Source organism: Branchiostoma belcheri, unplaced genomic scaffold (assembly GCF_001625305.1).
Source record: "Branchiostoma belcheri isolate BF01 breed outbred unplaced genomic scaffold, Haploidv18h27 scaffold24, whole genome shotgun sequence".
Lineage (NCBI taxonomy): Eukaryota > Metazoa > Chordata > Leptocardii > Amphioxiformes > Branchiostomatidae > Branchiostoma > Branchiostoma belcheri.
In genome coordinates, this window is record NW_017803843.1 from 2475803 (window position 1) to 2496108 (window position 20306).

Genomic DNA, 20306 nt, shown 5'->3' on the forward strand with positions numbered 1-20306 from the left:
TCGGTGTGTTGGCGCCACCTGGCGACCGTATTGGAGATGTCAGCATTCAAGAAAACATTCGTTTCATACGGACAAAATGGTGATTGCAGACAATCAGATCAGTAAACAATGTCCTTCTTGTTCTTATATTTACTACTTTTTTCAGATCACAAGCGTTAGAATTTATAGATACCAAACAGTGACACGAATGCTGACTCGAAAGCGCTGTTGTTTGAATGCCGAGCTAGTCTCACTGTTAGGTCGCCCGGCTGCGTGAATCATCTGCTCACTTCTGTCCAGTCGCCTCGAGACGGTCGCGCTATGGGCCCTGGGTAACCGTGACGCACAGAATGGCGGCGTGAGGATAGTTTTGAACACTAGAGCTGTTTACGTTGCCGAAAATTGCTCTTGTGAGTGACCTAGGAATCATTCCAGATGGATCGAAACCTCAATTTGTATACATAAGAACCCAGATGGGTTACAGGTAGCCCAAGGTACACTTTGCGCGACCCAAATCTCGCCAGGACGATGGATCTCTCAGGTGGGTTGGAGCAGGTCGAAGACGACTTGCAGGAACTTAGTTTGGAGAGGACAATCACCAAGAGCTTAAAGGTAAGCTATTTATAAAGTTCAAAATAGGGTTAGAAACTTTGAAAAGACCTGTAGGACTGTAGTGTTCAGTTTATTCAACCGTATTGCGGACCTCGATCACAGTTGAGAGTATGGGAGTTGCGGTACGTGTCGCCCTCTGTGCATACCTGTGTTTTCAGGGCGACATCTCAAGTTTTGTTTGTCTGAGCCAGTGTCGCCTTGGGATTCAGCTGCTTTGTCCTCGCGTTAACCGTGAAAACAGTTTGACCGCCCCGAAACTGTTTAGACGATGTCGTGGTATCTTACCGTTGACTTGTGTTGTTATTTGACCCATAGACCCAAGAAGAGATCGATCGTTTGACTGTTGATGAGAAGCTAGGTGACCTTGAACGTGCTGTTTACCTGCTCAGGTAAGATTTACTGTCGACTTTTCATAATCGGTGCAAATATCGAACTCTATGGCTTTTGTTAATCGCCTAAGAGTGACATTTGTGTTGTTATTATATCACATCCATATTATTTAAATATTATGTCACATCAGGTGTTCAAGTTGTGCAGCAAATGTAAGATTTAGACTGAAATTAGTGAATCTAGAAATAATTCGTGGATCAATAATTAAATTGGTGACATTCATGTACATAGTAATACTAATACGGCATGCCTAACTTTTCTCAAATATAGTATTGAAACAAATATCTACTAGTACCTTTTGCGACTTGGGGACTGGCATTATATTAGACTGTATATCTGTTATAGTACAAGGAAAATACTTATAAAATATAACATTTAATTGAATTAAGGGCCTCTGAGTCTGAGACATCATCAATTCCTCAGAGGTACATCATTGACAGTATTAGAAACATGTAAGGTACATGTTTAGATATTGTCAGGTAGACACTGGAGTACATGTTTTAGATTCATGTTTACTAATACATGTATAATCAATCTCTGTTAGTAAAACAGGTGGAGCACATACTGCAACTTTACTACTAGGTTAGATATCCTATTGTTGTGTAGGGGTGGAAAATTTTTCAACAAAACAAAGAAAAGACTGCTATGCATGCTGTTTTTGTACTGGTAGTTGCAGGCCTTTACAAACAATTTGGTTCATGCATGCCTGCCATTCTAGAGCCAATAGACAAACACTTAAAAAAGTGTGGTTGTAATTAACAAATTGATGATTTTCAGAAACCGTAACATAAGCATCAGTGGTAATGGTACATACATACAATACATGTATTTTGCAAAATGCAACTGTTTTACACACAAATGTGTTGTCAACCCAGATAATAGACTGGTGCCAGTTAGGTGCAGGTAGACATCAGATATACCTTAACGGGCTTAAGTTTACAGTGCCAGTTTACCTGCATAAATCCTCATATGCAGGTGGTACATGTATTTCAAGCCCTTTATAGGTACAATGTAAAAAACTAAAAAAATATTTGGATGAAGAGTACTAGTGATTATCAAACTGACAAAGAACCTTAGCTTAGAGTATTCTAAGGTAACTACAAAATGTAGTACATCATGTACAAAATCTGCTTATTTTATACATGCATGCCATGAAACCAGCCACAAATGACTGCCCTTCTTTACAGATGTGCATACTTTAGTAGTTCATGAAACACCTAGATCAAACTAAACTATTTGATCCTGATTTAATTGGGGCTAATGAGTATTTCATTAGCATGTTGACATTGTAAATCAAGTTAAGAAACCAACAACACTGTTTTGTTGAGAACAAAGTCTTTAAGTTTGGCATTTGTAAATAAATTGCTAAATCAGTAGATGAAATGTTTAAGACTAAATGTTGAATGACAAACATAAAAGTATTCAGTCCCATTTGTAGTTTTGGGGAAGTGTGGTAGGTTTCCGAATAATATCAGCTAGTAAATAATGTCAAGCATAATATCCAGTGCCACTGTCTGACTTGATAGGTATTATAACTTGATTTTTTCAAGTACCTTGTGTTAAGTTTAGGGTAGGTGTAATGTAGACTATTTTGCAGGTAAAGGTATCATTCTGTTCTTTGTAATTTAGACTGACAGGTATACAATAGAGCTAATTGATATCCCTAAAAGTTGTTGGTGATACTGACATCCCACTATGGGGAAGTTCTTTTGACACCTGATAGGAGGGATAACACTTAATTAGTTGAAAGAACACTTATTACTATATTCTAGGTAAATACTGATCTGAATTCCAATAATGAATGTCAGTAGACTATATCATCATTTATACTTTCTGGAAGAACTTGCCTCATTATGTACTAGTACCTTTCAGATCAAAGCTGTCCAGTTTTTTGTTCATTTTATGACCCGAAATCACATTATTAATTGATCTGCCTATTCTATTTCTGTTTTTCAGAGGAAAAAAATACTATTTGTATATTCTAATGTCTAGTATGGCAGTACCTGTACATACATGTATGATTATGAGAGTCCTTGTTAATATATTCAGCTGAACCCTTTCATAACCTGGTCTTGAATAATGTACAAAGATGTTTGTAAACAGAGTCAAGCCTATCAGATATTGAAAGGACGGGTGAAGTATAGCCAAGCTTGAGCTATAGCCACACTCATTTATTATGATTAGTTAGCAGAATGAGATATGAGATGTTGAATGAACCAGAAATGTAGCTTACGTTATACCAGTATGGTGAGTCAATGCCAGTATGGATTGGATAGAATACAGAATTGTTCAATGGTCAAATGAATAATTTACTTGCCCTAATGTTCTGATTACTTACAGCAATTTAGAAATATTGCCATTTGTATTGTGAGTTACATCAGTGTGCTAAAACGGCAATTCATTGGAATTGAAGTGTTATAGACATTCAAATATCTGTAGAATTCCCAAGACAGTAAATCTGCCGTCACAGTGATGTATGGAGTTATCGTATATGGAATGAGATAGTTCATGTAGGTTTTGGAAATGTTTGAAAGCCTTTGTTTGCGGCCTTTTTGTAGAGAGATGGTAACATAAACCAGATGGCATGACAAATTTTTAGCCTGTAGGGGGTGTGGCAGGAAGATGTTCATGGCACCGATGATATATCAGTATAACCTATCATGTCGTCATCATTCTGTCAAGACAAAATCATAGAGGAATTTTGAAGAAAGGTGAAATGAGGTTCTTTGAACTTTTTTTTAAATTAGGAGACATGAAAGTTTCAACTGTTGTGTGTACCTGTCTGTTGAAATCAATTACCAGTCAGTAGATCAATATTTATTTCCATCACTGTTGTTTATGAACAATCTATCATTATTAACAGCAAGAGGGAATTTTGATAAACTAGTTACAAATGTTCAAGTTGAATGATATATCTTAATACTCATTTTACTGATCTGTACCATTTTGCTGATCTGTGCCTTGTAAGAAAATACATGTCTGACAGCATTCCATGTGTGGTTCTGTTGGCTGAAGGAGTCGGCAGTCATGATCTTTGGTTTATTCATCCAAATTCCAATGCTTGGTCTGACTTGAAAGGCTTAGTGGTGTCACCAAATGTGACTTTAACTGGTTAAACTCCTGTCTGTAACACAATAGGACTGAGTGGCCTAGATTGTTGTATAGAAATACCCACATCCTTTTAAAAGGTTGGCTTACACATATGTACTACAGTAGACATCTCAAACCCATGGACAGGTTGAAACTTAGCATTCAGTAATCTGATATATCTTTGATTCAAACAAATATAGTGTACTTTGGTAAATACTGAGGCTAGTTAACTGAGTAAGCATTAAGATCTTTGAAACAAGAAATTTAATGTACTGTGTCATGTGCAATTATAATAATATAAATGAATACCATTATCCACAAATTGGACCTAAGAATACTGTTGACATTGAGTCAAAATTCAAAGGAGGACTCTGCCAAAAGATGTTTTTATTGATTGATAAGTAATGGCAAATGTATTGGTACTTAGAAATATATTTTGGTACTTAGCATGTTTATTTTTGGTTTATTAGTTTACTCTATCAGGTAGTTTGACAGCAAGTAAGGCCAAATAATAACAGTAGTTAGGGAACTTAGACAGTGGTGACCACAAATATTTACCACAATACCAGTACACATGTACTCGTAACTATGAATACATCCTGCTGGGAATTCCAAATCTGTTCATTGGATATTATACTCCACATCAGGATCTACCTCAGCTGAATCCATGTGCCAGCAATGTTTGTCAGATATTGATTGTGCAGAGTGAAGGACAGGGTGTTACTGGTGCCAGGTCATTGTTGTTACAGTTAACATCTGTTGGTACATTTGTATGAACAGTCCCGGTTGTTTGACAGCAGCTCTCTTGATTTTCTGACGGAGCTTATACAAAGCATGCTTCAGAACGTTTGAACATACTCTGGGCTCTGGAGTCAATACTAACCACAAAGCTGGCTCGCGTGATACAATGGCTGTCTCCGGCTGAACTAGTCATTGAAAGCTGTATAAGCTTGGATTGCATCATGACTAGTACCAGTACTAGTGTGGGGAATTACCTTTAGCTGTTACAAATATGAACTTTATCTCTTAATTTAGACAATTCAAACACATTTCTCATGCAGGAAATTTTAAAAGGTCTACAGCCAGATTGTCTGTTTTTTGCACTCACACCTTTGATGCTGTTTCATGGAGTTTCATTTCAAAATTGGTGTATTGTAAAGATTGAGACAAATGTTATAATGTTTCTAATATGTGTGCAGCTCTGGGCAGGAGGTCCAGCGCATCAGTGTTGTGAACAGTCTCCCCCAGCTGATACAGGACAATGCACCTGAGGCCATGCGCAGGGTGGTTCCCAAAGTCAGGGTCAGTAACTGCAATTTTACATCTTTTGATTTCTATTAGTAATACATTGTTGTAACTCATGTCTGTGAAAGACCATCGTTATTGGTAAGTTTACAAGTGTTAGTTGTTGAAATGGTTGGCATCAGGACATGTAGGCTCTCTTTACATCCATAATAGACTGTAGAAACTGCAACATGTGTTCTCCTGACTGAACCCTCCCCACTGTTCACCCTGTAGGAAATGCTACACGTGGCCGGAGCGGACGTCCAGCTGGCTGCTACCATCTCCTTCCTGTCCATCCTGGAGCGAGAGGTCATCCCCATCTCCACCTACTCCTCCACCTTCCTCCAGACCATCATCATGAGCCTGGAGGTCAAGGACCCAGGTCAGCATGGGGGTGCACTACAGCATCAGGGCTTGATTTTTAATTTATTTTTCAAAAAATGAAGGACTGGAACTGGTGGTATTTTGAGCCCTGACTATGCTAGTACTAGTTGTAGATACATCTCCCATTGTGCATATACTACTCCACGGCTTGGAGACTTTGTTTCACTTTCAGAACTAATCCAGTTTAATAACTGTTACACATAAAGTCCTTCTATATGATTATCCAGAGTCTGGCTTGATGGAAACAATACTCCATACTATCAAGGTCATGAAGGACTCAATCTGAAGTTATATTAGTACCAATTGGGAAGTCCACCAGAGATTATGCAACTAAGTCACTGTCTTTTATACATGAAAGGTGAACATCCTACAGGACAAAAGTGAGACAAACTATTTTCTTTTGTTGTGTTTGTCACTGTACTTCTAACACAACAGGTGTCCCAGGATCCATGTCACAATACCTGCAAATGTCCCCATGCACGCTATTGGTACCAACACTTCTCCCAGGATTTAGGCCAGCTTTCTTTTAGGTTGGCTTAACTCAAGCTTGTGGTCTACCCTTCACTTAGTAGACTCACAATACCTTTTGACGTATGTTAGCCCCCTGGTCACATATCTCCTTTGAACATCTCCCCCTGCAGCTAACTAGGGATAATTTTGGACAATTGTTATGCAAATACCAGCATTTCTTCTGCCCTACAGTCATGGTGCTGTACCTGTTATCTAAGCAAGTCTCTGATCTCCAAATACTCAGCAGGAGACTAAAGGGATAAAGAGTTTCATGACATCAGAGATATCTTTACCTGCATACAGAAATAGGTTGAGTTTTTGTATACACAGGTTGTACTAGTAGACTACTGCAAACTGGAAGGACAAAAATTGTACAATTTTGTAACAATCAGTAACCTCAGTGGATGAAAATAGTTTTCTGTCACTGTGGTACCTGATTGTTGGGGTTTGGACGATCTCATTGGTATGGAAATAACTGGCTTTTCCAGTTAGGTTGTCCACAGATGCTAAATTTGGAAATAATGTGAGAACCTGTGATAAATATGTCTCCCCAAACAATGAAAAGTCATCCTACATTACACAGGAAAAATCCCTGATGAGATCTATTTTTAGTGAAGATAAGAGGTAAAGACTACCCGTGCTGTATAAGGAAATGTGTAATTAAGTGCGGTAACAGATGTGATTTACATAAATGGTGGATTATGGAAACAAAACTATGTTCTAATGAAAACTTTGTAATGTGGAGTAATCAAATACTGCTGGTAAATCCTACTTGATAGTCTTGCACATAGAAATCAAGATATGTAAACCTTCAATTCATGAAGTACAAACATGTTAGATGGCAAAGATTAGTTACCATGTATTGATGATAAGATGCCAACAAGGTCATATGTTGCCATGTAAAATAATTACTGTAGTGAACATCTTCATAGAAAAAGATCCATAATGCTTAATCTATATGTATTGCCTGTATTTTTGTCTCCACAGTGGTGTCCAATGCCTGGTTAGAGACATTACTGTCTGTGTGTGGCTGTCTCCCAAAAGATGTCATCAAAAGAGAGGTTAGTGAAAAAATAGTTTTACACAATTTTTTTTTCATGAGAAATATTATGTGATCCTAGAAGTAAATGGTTGAATGTGTGCAGAAAAGTACCTTGCATACTTAGAAGGGAACTGAAGTGAAATATCACCATCTTGTTCATCCACAGATTTTAGGTATTGCAGTTGCCAAAGGCCAGTTGTCCCAGTCTGTGCAGTCCAGACTGGCCAGCTGTAAGATTCTGGGCAGGGTAGCAACCAAGTTTGAACCATACATGTGAGTAACTAGACAGATTCTAGTCTATTAATGTAAAGCTTGTTTTTAGAAATCCATTATTACTGAGATTTACCGTGGATAAAGCATTTATCATGTAACAGACACCAACAGTTCAGGTATATCTAATGAATGAGTTGTCTCCATAATCATGAGAATATTATGATACGTTTTAATGTTTTTGTCATCAACCGTTTGCTGCCTTCTCCCCACAGAATCAAGAAAGAGATTCTTCCATTGGTCACAGCTCTTTGTCAAGATATAGACTATGAGGTGCGGGGGTGCATGTGTCGACTGTTGGACAGTGTAGCAAGAGCATTAGGGTGAGGAGGCTTTCAGTTCTTCCTCCATTTATGGGTTATTATTGCAGATTTGAACAGTTTTGATAGGACTGTCGTTGGTATTGCAACAGTCAAGATGATTTGCAGATGGTTTGCAGAAAGGGTAAAAGTAAAGAATTTGAACAATACAAGCATCTAAACCTGTGATGTTAACTTTCAATCTTCTGTAGGTTGGAAAATACCAAGAGTGCAATATTACCAGAGTTAGTGGAGCTGGCCAATGATGAGGAATGTTTTGTACGACATGCAGCGTTGGATGCTGTAGTCAATCTTCTCAATCTCCTGGACGATGGTGAGCCTCATCACTTGTCTTTTGTTTATGCCCACAACTAACTATTAATCCTTTCATGCTAACAAAAACATAAGTATAAACCAAGCTTTGGCACTGTTGCCTGTGTCTCATGGATGAAAGGAGAGTTATTATTGAGTAACACACTATGCTGAGGCTTATCTCACAATGCACAATGTACTTTTTGTAGGAAGTAGCATTTTAAGATTCTCCATTGCTTCACTTGTGAGGTAAAAAGAATTGAGCTGAACAGCACTAAAAGTCTCAAGCAGTTCTCTGTCTAGTTGTTTGTGTTACATAAAAGTCATCAAAGTCTGCTCTGTGTAGCAGTGTAGCGCTGCACTGCTCGTTATCCAGAGAATAACTGCTGATTCTACCAAAGTAAGCAAGCTACCACGTTTGTTGTATATTGTTACTGCATCAAAAGTTAATTTAACTTATAGAAAATATCTTTTCTTTATGTGTAGCATTCTTTTGCTTCAATTAGTTTTTTCAAAGTCATTGATAATTCCATCTGTGTGGTTGTCACATGTGGTTGTCACATATGTTTTAGGCCAATAAATATTGTCATTTTCTTTTGTTGAGTGGTACCATTAACTTTATTGTATGGAAGATTGACTTAAGTATGTGACAAAGGAAAGGTGAAGGTTCGGGCTGATTAATTTGGGGTAAATAAAAGGTTTGGCATTCAATGTAAAAGTAACCAGTATAATGATCTTTTGCCAACAATGGTTAAAAACAATGTGTTCATCACTGTAAATGTTGACCTTATCATGCGTTCTTTATATGATTGCTTTACCATTGTTTACCAGTATGTCATAGGGATGGAAAAGTGGGTAAAAATGTATGAACTTGTTCAAATGGATTCTACAAAGTTTTTTTTTTACTTTTTACAAAAGGAATACAAGATGTTTAATGTGAGCATTTTGCATTTTCAGTGGATATCATATATCTGGACCAGCTTGCAACCAAATACTCTTGTCCCATATTAGAACAATGTGTATCACTATACAATATGAAATATTGTATTATACATTTGTATTTTAACTACCTGAACCCATTCCACAAATTATCCATTCACACTTTTGATGCATAGACCTATTTTTGGTAAAAGATGATGGTAAGGTAAAACTGACTTTCAGTTGTCGTTAGATGTTAACCTCCTGTTTACTCCCCCTCCCCAGACACATGTACCCAGACCATCGTGCCATTGGTGTGTAAGTTCTGTGAGCGTTCCATGGAGGCAGATGACACGACCCTCCCCCATGTGGCGGAACAGTTCGGCCGCTTGTGCCATGGCCTCTCAGGTACAGCCTTGGCCTTTACTAGATGGCCCTGAGTAGCATTGTGAACCCTTCCATTTGTCTGTGACTGATGGCCACAATTGTACCTTTTCATGATGCTGGTGTATCAATTGAAAATGATGTATCAGAAGTTTGTATTGGAAGCAAAGTTGTTATTACTTACTTCACCTGTAGTTAACGTGGATGAACAGCAGCGGGCGTGGTTGTTGGAGTTCTACACACAGCTGTGTATCCAGGGGAGGATGAGAGATGCCCAGTCCCCCCCTCCCCCTCCCCGCACCCCCTCCAGTATCTGTGATGAGGACAGGTGTGCAGACTGTCGCAGGAACGCTGCTTACAACTTCCCTGTAAGTATGAGATAATTTCAATGTATGATCATTGGCTAAATGTCCTTACAAATAAATCACCGCTTGAAAAACTTACCAGTTTCTGCATATGTTATTAAGTAACACACCTTCTTAGGGTTGTGATATTTGGTTCTCTACAATATTGTTTTTCTATATACACATGTACTGTCTTTCACCTAGTACCACAAAGTACTGTTTGGAGGCTATTTTTACAGTTGTAGTTTGAATAAAGATTTTAATGTTTTTTTAATTCTTTAAATTATGTACCTGCAGTTCCTGGTATGATGTCTTGAATTTTTCTACCATCTAACCATCCTTCACAAATCATGGTGTTTCTCCCATCCAGGCTATGGTTTTATTTGCTGGGCCCAAGAACTTCAAGCATGAGCTGTACAACTGTTTTGTCAGTCTGTGTGAAGATCCACACTACATAGTTAGACGAACCATTGCTTGTGGATTTCATGAGGTGAGAGTTGCCTAATCAGGTATTTTGTATATGTGCTCGATTTTAAAGATTTTCCACCCTCCCATTGTATTCCTGATTTTGGACTGACTAGTGTTCTGGCTACAAGGTGTGGGAAAAAAGGATAAAACCGTCTTTAGGGTCTAGTTCACTCATCAAACTTGTCTTGCTTGAAGCAAAAGTCAACAGTAATAAGTTGGCATTAAACATATTTATCAACAACTTAAAGCATTTGAACTCACAGTAATGATGATGTATTCTCTTACAGGTGGCCAAGTTACTAGGTTCCCATGTCCAATTAATCCAGCAGGAGTTGGTCACATTACTCAATGATAATTATGTACAGGTAAGGTCTCACTCTTAGAGCAGTAGTGGTCCTTGTATACATAGACATTTAGTTATGTCTTAATATGCTTAGATAGATTTGACATGTCTTTTATCCCAAATTATAAATACATGTACTGAGATATCATGTTGGCTTTCTGTGTTGATTCCTCCTATTAAGTCTTTGTGAAGAAATTCTTGCCTAACTGACATGGCTTGCATTCCTGTGTAGGTCTTAGAAGGGATAGTTCCACATCTTCCGGAGACTTTAGAGAGCTTAGTAAAAGGTGTTGGAGGTGGGCTGTCAGAAGCCAGGGTAAGTACTGTGATCTTGCTTATTTCTGTTACCACTTTGCAAGAATAGATAATACACCTCAACATAGTAATATTTTGATAAGTAGCTTCACATAAAAGCTTTGACCAGCTAAGAGTGGTGTCAAAGTCTGTGTTAGTCCCTCTCATAGGCAGTTTTGTTTCTGTACTGTAGGATTGATATGTTGGTAATTTGCTGGGTATGGTATCTTGTACACTTGACACATGGCCATGTTTGTCACCCCTCTAGACAATGCTGTACTCCACCAACCGGCACCAGGTTGGTCCTGATCACTTGATCCTGTGTGCAACTAACCTTCCCTGTACACACCAACACCTCTTGTAGTGTAGATGTCTGGATTCTCTTTACACTGTGGAAGTATATAATCAATGGGTAACTTTCATTTTGGTAGTTGGTTGGAAAATGTACCAACCAGCTCCTGTTTGGAAACAGCTGTCCCTAGAGTAGAGTTTGACTACACAGTATTGATAACTGTGGTGTAGATGCTGTACATCTGATTATAAGGAGATTGGCATTTCAATAAAAACCCTTTTATCCTTTCATGTATGCTCAGAGTCATCCAATACCAAAGCTATCAATGTCAAACTGTATATTGTAATTGTTGAAATTGTAGCATTATCTTTAATGTACTAAATGAGTGGTTACAATTGTATCCTGAAGTCAGCCAAAACTAGTCCACCAGGATGTGTTTCTAACAAGGGCTGCTAGCACGTCTGCCTATCTGCACAGTAGGATTAGAAATAGTTGAGCCATAGTAATCAAGAACAACATAACATCATCCAGCAGCTATTTGCTTTCTATTGACAACCTTGCTGTACTAACAGCTTTCTGTCAGTAGATTTTGTAGAAGTAAACAGTGCTATGGGCAAGGAGCCTGAAGTGACAAATATTTGCAACTTAGTGGATTATCACTTAGTGTACCAATTGTGAAAATCCACCATCAACTATCAAAGGAAAAAACGAAATAGAACAACAGTTCATTTGATAAAATAGTAAAAAAAGTGGCCCATACAGTGCAATTTTTTATTGAATAAGAACAAATTAACAAAATACTTTCTAAAATGGTTTGTGTGCTCCAGCCCCAGAGCTGACACTGTACCCTTTGTCTCCACAGATCAGTAACCATGCAGACCTGGTGCAGGCGTTGTTGACATGTGAGTACCTGGTGGCAGCCTGTAGTCAGTGGAGACTACACCTGACCATGATGCAGCGCCTGGCCTGTGTCGTCCGAGTCTTCACCAGTGACCAGATCTACAGCAAGTTTGTGCCAGTCCTGTTCCAGAGACTAACCCTCGCAGTAAGTTAGTCTGTAGTTATCTTGCTCAAATAGCATTGATGGTTAGCAGCCCTCCTTCTAAAGGGTCAAGAGTTTACCATCCAGTTGTTAGTAACACCACTATAATGGTACTTGACAGGGTTGCAGCCTTTGGTACATTTGTAGGAAATGTTATGTCATGATTCAATGTTGTTTACAACTTGCAAAAATGCTAAGGGACTTGTCCTGGTGCATCAAGCTCCTGTCCTTGTTAGAACAAGCCTGTGGGAAAATAGTTTTTCATTAACCTGTAACTTAAACATTTTCAGTTTCTCATTCGATGCTGTTTATTGGATTCAAGCAGTTAATGCTTGTATAGTCTTTTATCAGTTGCTATGTGATTTGTTTTGATTGGTGGTCATGTCCTTGTACAGAGAGTACTTCCAGTGAAGCAGGCTGCCGGACGGACGTTATGTGTGATCATCAGACACAACCGCAGACAGGAGCACAGACAGGAGCTCATCTGTCGACTTATAGAAGGTGAAAAACTTCAACATCCTCGCCTAAAAGCTGTCAATAGAATATACAATAGGTTGAATTGAGGCTGCCCAGCATGCATGAGTTTTGGTTTTGTATGTATAATTTTAAGGGTACCACAATGTAGATAGTAAACCCCTGCATGCCATTCATGTAATATTTTAGTATTGTCAAAGTTGATGTATTATTTTAAATAAGTATTTCACTCCTTTGTATGGTAGCTTAGCATTTTTCGTCTACGAAGGAAAGCACATTTAGTGTAACACACTATAGAAATTAATCTGTCTGCAACAAATAAGATTTGTGGCTCATGTATGTTGAAAGCAACATTCCCCTGTACACGATATTGTGTGGAACACTTGGTGGCAGTTAAGTTTTCCTTCCATATCAATTTCAATGTTGTAGCTTCCCCAGCACTTTAATGTATGACTTTTCTGGACTGGTGGTGATGTCCTCACAGTCCATTTTGTGTGGTGCTGTTCCCAACACTCTATAGGCGTTTTATTTGTTACTGGTGCTTTTGCTTCATGACCTCTTTCTCTCCCTCCCCAGTGTCCCCATAGACATAGTAAGGTACTCCAGGCAAGTACTTTCATAGCAATATATCCACAGCATGTTTGGTCTTTCCTGTACCTGCTCTGCATGAGTAAAGAATATCGACCATGGCAATATGGAAACTCCTGCATCCTTTCAGTCCCTGGACTTCCCTGGCTTATGCTAACAATGTGTACAGTCTTTCCAGTCAGTGTAAAATTGCTGAATCTTCATGGACAACAAATATCAAGGATTGCAGAATGATGCTAGTTTTTCATTCCCTTCCAGTGCTGCTATATATTAATGTATGCATGTTTGGTTGGAGCTCTGTTAGCCAATGTCCAACTACAGTATATTCTGTACATGTATGTTCCCAGCCAATGTCCAACTACAGTATATTCTGTATGTTCTCACACCACCATGACTGTGACTGTTTGTTCCCTACTAGCCCTGTGTCACGCCAACAAGTACCAGCTCAGGATGCTGTTTGTGGATGTGTGCTGTGATGTTATGGAACTCTTCTCAAGAAGATTCTTTAAAGAGTACTTCTTTGAGTTTGTACTGAACCTTGCCCATGACCCTGTGGCAAATGTCAGGTGGGTTCTGCATTACTAACATTTCCAATCACACATGGCTCAGAATTTAGGATAGATTTATAATGATATCAACTCTTAGATAATGTCACCCTCTATAGAAGCTGTAATATATCAAAATCTGTGCATGGTACATGTTTTCCAGGTTGAAGCTGTGTTCACTGCTGCCTCGGCTGAAGACACAGATCAAGTTACCCGGGGACAGACAGCTCCTGCAGCAGTTGGAACACTGTGTGCGGAGACTGCTGTCCCACGAGAGGGACAGAGACGTTGCTGCTGCTATTAGGAAGGTCAGGCTGGACATTTGAGATCATGAGGCTTTCTTATTAGGTCAACATTAGGACAACAATTGTCCAAATCTTTTTACTTGCTGTGTTTCTTACAAACTTATGTATGTTTCCTTTACAGTCTGTCTTTGAGCTGGACAAGATTCAAGTTGCCATGGAAACTGTAAGTTATTCCTCTTAAACTTTGTTGTTCTTTGCCAAGTAATTGATAACCTTGACCTAGTCATTGCATATAGTAAGATGAAACTGTCAATTATCTAGAACAATATTCTAGATCTACTGATGTGCTTGTCCATACAACAGTAGTTTTGTGGGAAGACCGTGTTATAAATCTTTTTTGCCCAGTTAACACAGAGGATGTTTATGGAGGAAGACTTGATGGACCAGAAAAAGGAGGAAGAGGAGAAAATGTTGTTAGAGCTGGTGAGTGTGTCATTCTACAGTTCCTGCTCTAATTACAACTTTACAGTAAGTTTTATAGTCATTTTTTCAAATGTTAAATGTTACTACATGTATATGTGTTCACAAGATGTCACTAAATATAGATATACTGATCTCTGCCAACAGGAGGAAAGGGAGAAGAAAGAGCATGAGCAAACGAAGGGCAAATACACAGAGAAGGGGAAAGGCAAGGGGTCCAAGGGTCAAGGCAGGAGAGGTACAGTCACTGCTGTGTTGTTCATTAGCTGACTCTTATCCAAATTTGTAGCCATATCGTTTATCTACATGTGGTATAAAGTTTTACAGTGGCTGAGTGATGATGGCTCTGTTCATGTGTCTGGAGATGGAGGGTCTCTACATAAAGAGTAGTTCAAGATACGTTATCAGACTGAGACACATGATAAACATGTGGATTTTTATTTCATTCAGGCTTTTCTACCTGTTCTCTCATGCTCAGTAAGTTGTTACTAAACTTGTATGCTATACTAGTTTGGCATACCTATATGGTGCACACAACCCATACCGGTGTGAGGCATTTCTGTTTCTGATAAAAAGCAGGCTTCAGGTTGAGTATGTAACCCTGGTGTGGTAAATTTGCATGTTCAACATGGAGTCATGGGTATTGGTGCATGTTTATTTAACAAACAGGTGGGGACAAATCCAAAGAAGCAAAGGCTGCAGCTGCAAAAGATGCATCCCCAACCATGCCACGTAGCAACAGCCTTTCACATGTCTCCTCAAGTAATAACCTGTCTCCAGGCCAGAGAGGTACAATCATGGCTGGTTAGGGGCAGTTACCTCACCCTACATGACACACGTAGACCTGGCCAAGTCTTACTGTGATAACCCTATAAGTCCTAACTCCATCCTAATCTGCCTGATCATCCTAATCCTGAACCCATCTTGTACATGCACCGTATTTACCATTACATCTTCTCCCTCCATATCACAGACATCATAATTTTCAAGGTGCCATGCATGACAGAGTGTAGACTTGTGACAATCATGTTGGTACAAAGGCAGAGTCTGTGCCCTGTGTCAGTGTGTGGTGAGGTAGCTGTCCCTCCCCAGACTGTGACTATGCCTTGTGGTGTTGGTTTACCAGCTTAACTAACTTGTTGGCGTTTAAGTGACAAGGACAATAAATTTCTACTAATGTAACTTGTAAGATAGTCATCAGTGTCATTGTGATATACCGAGTCCTGTGTATTGGGAGAGTGGATGGGAGAGAGGTTGCAGGAATGCATGTATGTTCTGTACCTGTGTTTGCCTCGGCTAATGGTCATTAGCAGTTTAGGCTTATTTAGTCTAAAAAAATCTCTGCAGTGAAGCAGTTTCATTCATTGTTGGGAACTGAACTAAGTCAGTCGCAGTGATTATTGATTGGGCATTTCTAGCAGTAATAGTGTGATTTTGACAACAGAATTCTAACACATGTAAATCAAACTTGCTGTTGTAATAGGAGCCCACAATAGAGGTCATCGAACGTCAGTAAGCAAGACCAACTCCAGTGAGATGCCATCTGCCTCCCCCAAGCTTAGTAAACACTCCTTACACTCTGGCTCCAGTGAAAACATGACCAGCCCAGGACTAACCAGGTGAGAGATTTCAGGCTAGCTTTGACTGCCTGCTTCTGTAAGGGTACATTCTGTGGCTGAAACAGTCACTTTTGAGCAAAACAATGAAGGATAATTAGATTGGTGGTATTTGTTAAGACTAAAGAGTAGCAAAGACTCAGCAACAGTGTGTGAAAGCTTTTGAAACTATTTACATATATTGCACATTCTGGATTAAAGGGCTGTACTGCAAGAAATAAATCTTGGTTCCACAGAAGTGGATGTCTTGATGCAGCACAAGTTGACATCCAAGGCTTTCACACACTGCTGGTGTACTTTGACATGTAGATGTCATTCCAACAGCTAACCTGAAGTCTAACATGAGCTTGTGTGTGTGTGTGACCCTAACCTGACTCCCTCACTGTTCCCCCGTTACGTGTGCAGGATAGTTTCACCACACAGGATAGTTCCATCTGTCCACGACAAAAAGAACAGGTTTGTACAGTCCCAGTGCTCCCTGCACTCATCATACATGGTTACATCCCGGTGGCTGGAACCTGGGAGCAGATGGGGCATAGCAAATAACATGACTGTAGTAGTAATAAGGAATGTTTTATGTTACATATAAGTGCATGCAGGAAGACCAGGAAAGAGCTTAATTTCACTGAGTAGCAGCAACTTTCCTTTGGCTATCCCATCTACTGGTACAAATTATGGTATTTTCTACCTGTACAGTACCATATGTAGTTGGAATAGTAAGGATGTAGTGGCTAGGATTTATGTAGAAATGCTCTGCATGCAGGAGAAAAAGCCAAAGCATCCAGCAAAGACGAACATTGGCTAAAGTCTGCTACACTACATGTCAATGGCTCAGATTCCCTAGATAGTAGTGAATTTGATTTTGAATTGATCTTTTCAATCTATCCTGCAGAAAATACTCCCTGGGAAGCAAGGAAGACCGAATAAAAAGGACCTCTAGCAACAGTCCTGTAGCAGGTCAGTTTTTTTTATATTATACATGTATTTAGATGCTTTAGGATTGGAAGTTGTAGGACAATATTGATCAAAACAATAAACTTTAAAAGATGTTATTTCTGAATTAAGATTTCTATTTTGGGAAGTTCCTGTGTTACATAACTATTGAATGACAAGGCTTCTTTTAAGCCAATGACATTTTAATTTCAGGAGTTTCAACTTCTCATAGCAAGAAATCGTCACTCAAAAAGAGTAGCCACAGCCTGACTAACCTGGCAGCCAACTCTTCTGGCCATGGGTCACCCAAGGGTGGCTCAACCCCAACTCACACAAGGTATGAGATGGGATACTCGATACTTATCCTGTGGTAGGCTTGTATTATTAATAAATTAAAAGGTTCACTGAAGAGTATGTCTGTTGAGATGGAGCATGCAAGAAAGGGTCTACAAAGAGTGGAAGATGACCATGTGTCCCTTGATTCTGACTGTACACAGAAAAAAGAGTCTGAATGGTAATCTAAGATGAGTGTACAGCAAGCTTGACAAAGTCATATGAACTATCAGACAGATATACCCACTTTCTGCACTTATGGGTTTTTGTATCTTACAGAAAAGGGTTGGTTACTGAATGTTTTGAAAGGAATGAAGATGTCAGGTGTTGTTATTTGTTGAAAGAATGATAAAAGACAGACCATGTTGTTGGTTATTAATGACATTGTCTCTTTTTCCAACAGGAAGAAATCCCAAGCCAGATAGGACCATGATGCAGTGATGGGAGTTCCTGTGTTGTGTTGTGTACATACTCTGTACTTCTATGAGGACATGCTAAATGTGCAGTACTTTACAGCAGGACAGATAACATCTTACAGCATACTGAAAAATCAAGCTGCAACAAGTTTGATTTTGAAATGCAAATGTTGCATATTGAGTTTTTAGGAATGAATGTGATCAACAGCTTTCCTCTGACTAAAAAAGTATATTATCATGTCATAGACAAAAGACTTGAACATTAGATCATCTTCTATAAAATACATGTAAAATTAGGTCTGAAGAAGGCTGTTAATCACACGTGGTGATTTGATTGTCTAAAAGATTTTCTCATGATTAAGACACTTGGTTGAGATTTTACACTTCACACTGTGTCCTCATCTGTAAATTAAGTACATTGCTATAGAAAAGTGTGTTCAAAGTGCTTGTGTTTCAGATGTTGCTTTTAGGTCAAGTTAATGCTTGAAACATCTTTTAATGTTCTGCCAAGACTTAGATTCCCCTCCATCTTGTTGAAACTCAGTTGGACCATGCAGTATTGCTAAGATTACCATCACTTTGTTACTTGCCAAATGTCTAACTTACTTCTTGGTTTCAATATGTACATAAAGTGATAAAAATTCCCTCCAATATTAAAAATTGAAGCCATTATCATAATGTTTCACACCTGCCACATCTGCCATAGACTGCTGGTGCCACAGAAAGAAAAACTATTAATAACATTATTTACAATGTCTGGGAGAGTTCCAAATTCACACTGGTACTGGTACACTTCTCAATTAACTGAAGATTGTGATGATATTGCTACGATTGTGTGACATCTCTAGGGTACTGCATGGTTCAAGTGTTGTTGTTTTTATTTCAAAGAGATGGAGTCAGATTGGCGCTGTTGTACTTCTCTGTAGGTTGTCAGCATTTTTAATAAGACTTACTCACATGGATAAAGCCACTTCTCACAAAGGTTTACCTCACAAACAACATGAGATTTAAGAGTAACATACCAGCCTGTTAGTAAAGCTCTTAATCAACAACAGGAGATGCCATCAGCTGTTAAACATAATGATATGATCAGTATGTATAAAGTTGCAAGAAAGGTTAAAATTGGCTTTGGAAGCCAGAATTTTCGTATCAATGCTGAAACATCGAAAGTGTATTTTTCATTTTGACAAGCCTTTTTTTCTGTCAGATACTTATTTTTAAAAGCAATTTTGGTCTAAAAAAATGTAATAATTCTTGAAATTAACAAATGTAAAGCTACATGTAGTAGTAAACAGTCAGAGCTTCGTCAAGGAGTGGACTAGTTAGTATATTGCCACAACTTATTTTTATCTAAATGGTATCTTAATGGTGGCCACAGAATGGTGATAATTTTTCGATGATAATGACTTCTCCAAAGCTGAGATTCAATATTCAATGTTACTTGAGGAGAGATTGCCACAGCTGGAAAGAGAATTCTAGTCTAGAGAAATGTTGTATGATAATGTTTGTTTGCAAATGGTTTCTAGTTCCCTCATTGTGATGGGATAGTCATGTGTTGTTGTACATGTATGTACATTTTTTGTAGAAAGGTGATTACTTAACTGCAAAGTGTTTGTCTCTAACAAGGTAGATTGCAGTCATTGTACTTTAGTGCCAATGATAACCAGCCACTGTACAAGTTGAAACTGCCCTTCTTGCTGCCATAGAAAACATGTTAGGTGATACACATTGTATGTACATTTATATACATTATCGCTTGAAGATGGTACACATAGTTGGTGTAGCTGCCTGGTGAGCACTTGCCCATAGGTTTTTCTTTTTGGTAAGTAAGTGCAATATAGATGGATGGTTTGCCATTTGGACTAGCAGCCACCTGTTACAAGCTGAATGAACTCCCTCCATCTGCAGTTTAACCCAATGGGAAGAAATTGAGGTTGATTGGTTTTGAGATAGTTTGCCCCCCTTTTACAATGTTTTTTGTCTACTAAAACATCCACACTTCACTGGAGTAACATGTCTAATACCGAGAATTGCAATCGTGCAATTGATACCTGTTGAGGGGGCATGTGTGCAACCAGTGTGGAATGAACCATCTTTGATAATATGGTTCTCCGGTTACCATCCAAGTTGTGTAGGGACACACAGTCATGTATTGGGCAATCCTGTGGAGGAAGCTTAAAATATGCCTGGGCTGATATAGGTTAGATGTTTGTCATGTACAGATGAAAAGAAAGAAAAATTTAACTTGATGCTGCAAAACAAAAATAGAGTGAAAAAGCATGTGTATATCTTTTCCATTGCTGCCACTGGGGTGTAGACAGATTGTATGTATTGATGCTGCATGAATCGTTACTGCTTTGCACAGATGTTAGTTATGGGTTTTGTAATAAAGCAAAGATATAGACTAACTTACTGTTTT

The 20306-nt window shown here is 38.7% G+C and overlaps 1 protein-coding gene across 5 annotated transcripts; it reads left to right on the forward strand.

Annotated features, from left to right (window-relative positions):
* The first annotated feature begins 260 nt into the window (after window positions 1–260).
* LOC109471108 (serine/threonine-protein phosphatase 4 regulatory subunit 4-like) lies at window positions 261–20295 on the forward strand. Of its 5 annotated transcripts, none has more exons than XM_019770322.1 (27): window positions 261–591; window positions 907–980; window positions 5271–5373; window positions 5590–5737; window positions 7237–7310; window positions 7458–7564; window positions 7777–7884; window positions 8073–8194; window positions 9376–9498; window positions 9670–9842; window positions 10189–10308; window positions 10574–10651; window positions 10862–10945; window positions 11192–11221; window positions 12078–12260; window positions 12653–12758; window positions 13738–13885; window positions 14028–14172; window positions 14291–14332; window positions 14515–14592; window positions 14737–14827; window positions 15259–15351; window positions 16073–16208; window positions 16611–16661; window positions 17098–17162; window positions 17352–17475; window positions 17875–20295. In XM_019770322.1, exons 1-27 carry the CDS (start codon window positions 508–510, stop codon window positions 17894–17896), a joined length of 2712 nt encoding a protein of 903 aa, XP_019625881.1. In that variant the 5' UTR covers window positions 261–507; the 3' UTR covers window positions 17897–20295. The 5 variants fall into 5 exon arrangements, with proteins under 5 accessions (XP_019625881.1, XP_019625884.1, XP_019625880.1 ...); XM_019770321.1 differs by having other exon boundaries at window positions 262–591; window positions 15259–15378; XM_019770325.1 differs by lacking the exon at window positions 15259–15351.
* The last annotated feature ends 11 nt before the right edge of the window (window positions 20296–20306 follow it).

Bases quoted from the DNA above. Each gene is read 5' to 3' on its own strand.
- LOC109471108 (XM_019770321.1), top strand. From the start codon at position 508: ATGGATCTCTCAGGTGGGTTGGAGCAGGTCGAAGACGACTTGCAGGAA. The intron at 981-5,270 runs GTAAGATTTACT...ATATGTGTGCAG, and splicing joins CGTGCTGTTTACCTGCTCAG to CTCTGGGCAGGAGGTCCAGC. The intron at 12,261-12,652 runs GTAAGTTAGTCT...GTCCTTGTACAG, and splicing joins TCCAGAGACTAACCCTCGCA to AGAGTACTTCCAGTGAAGCA.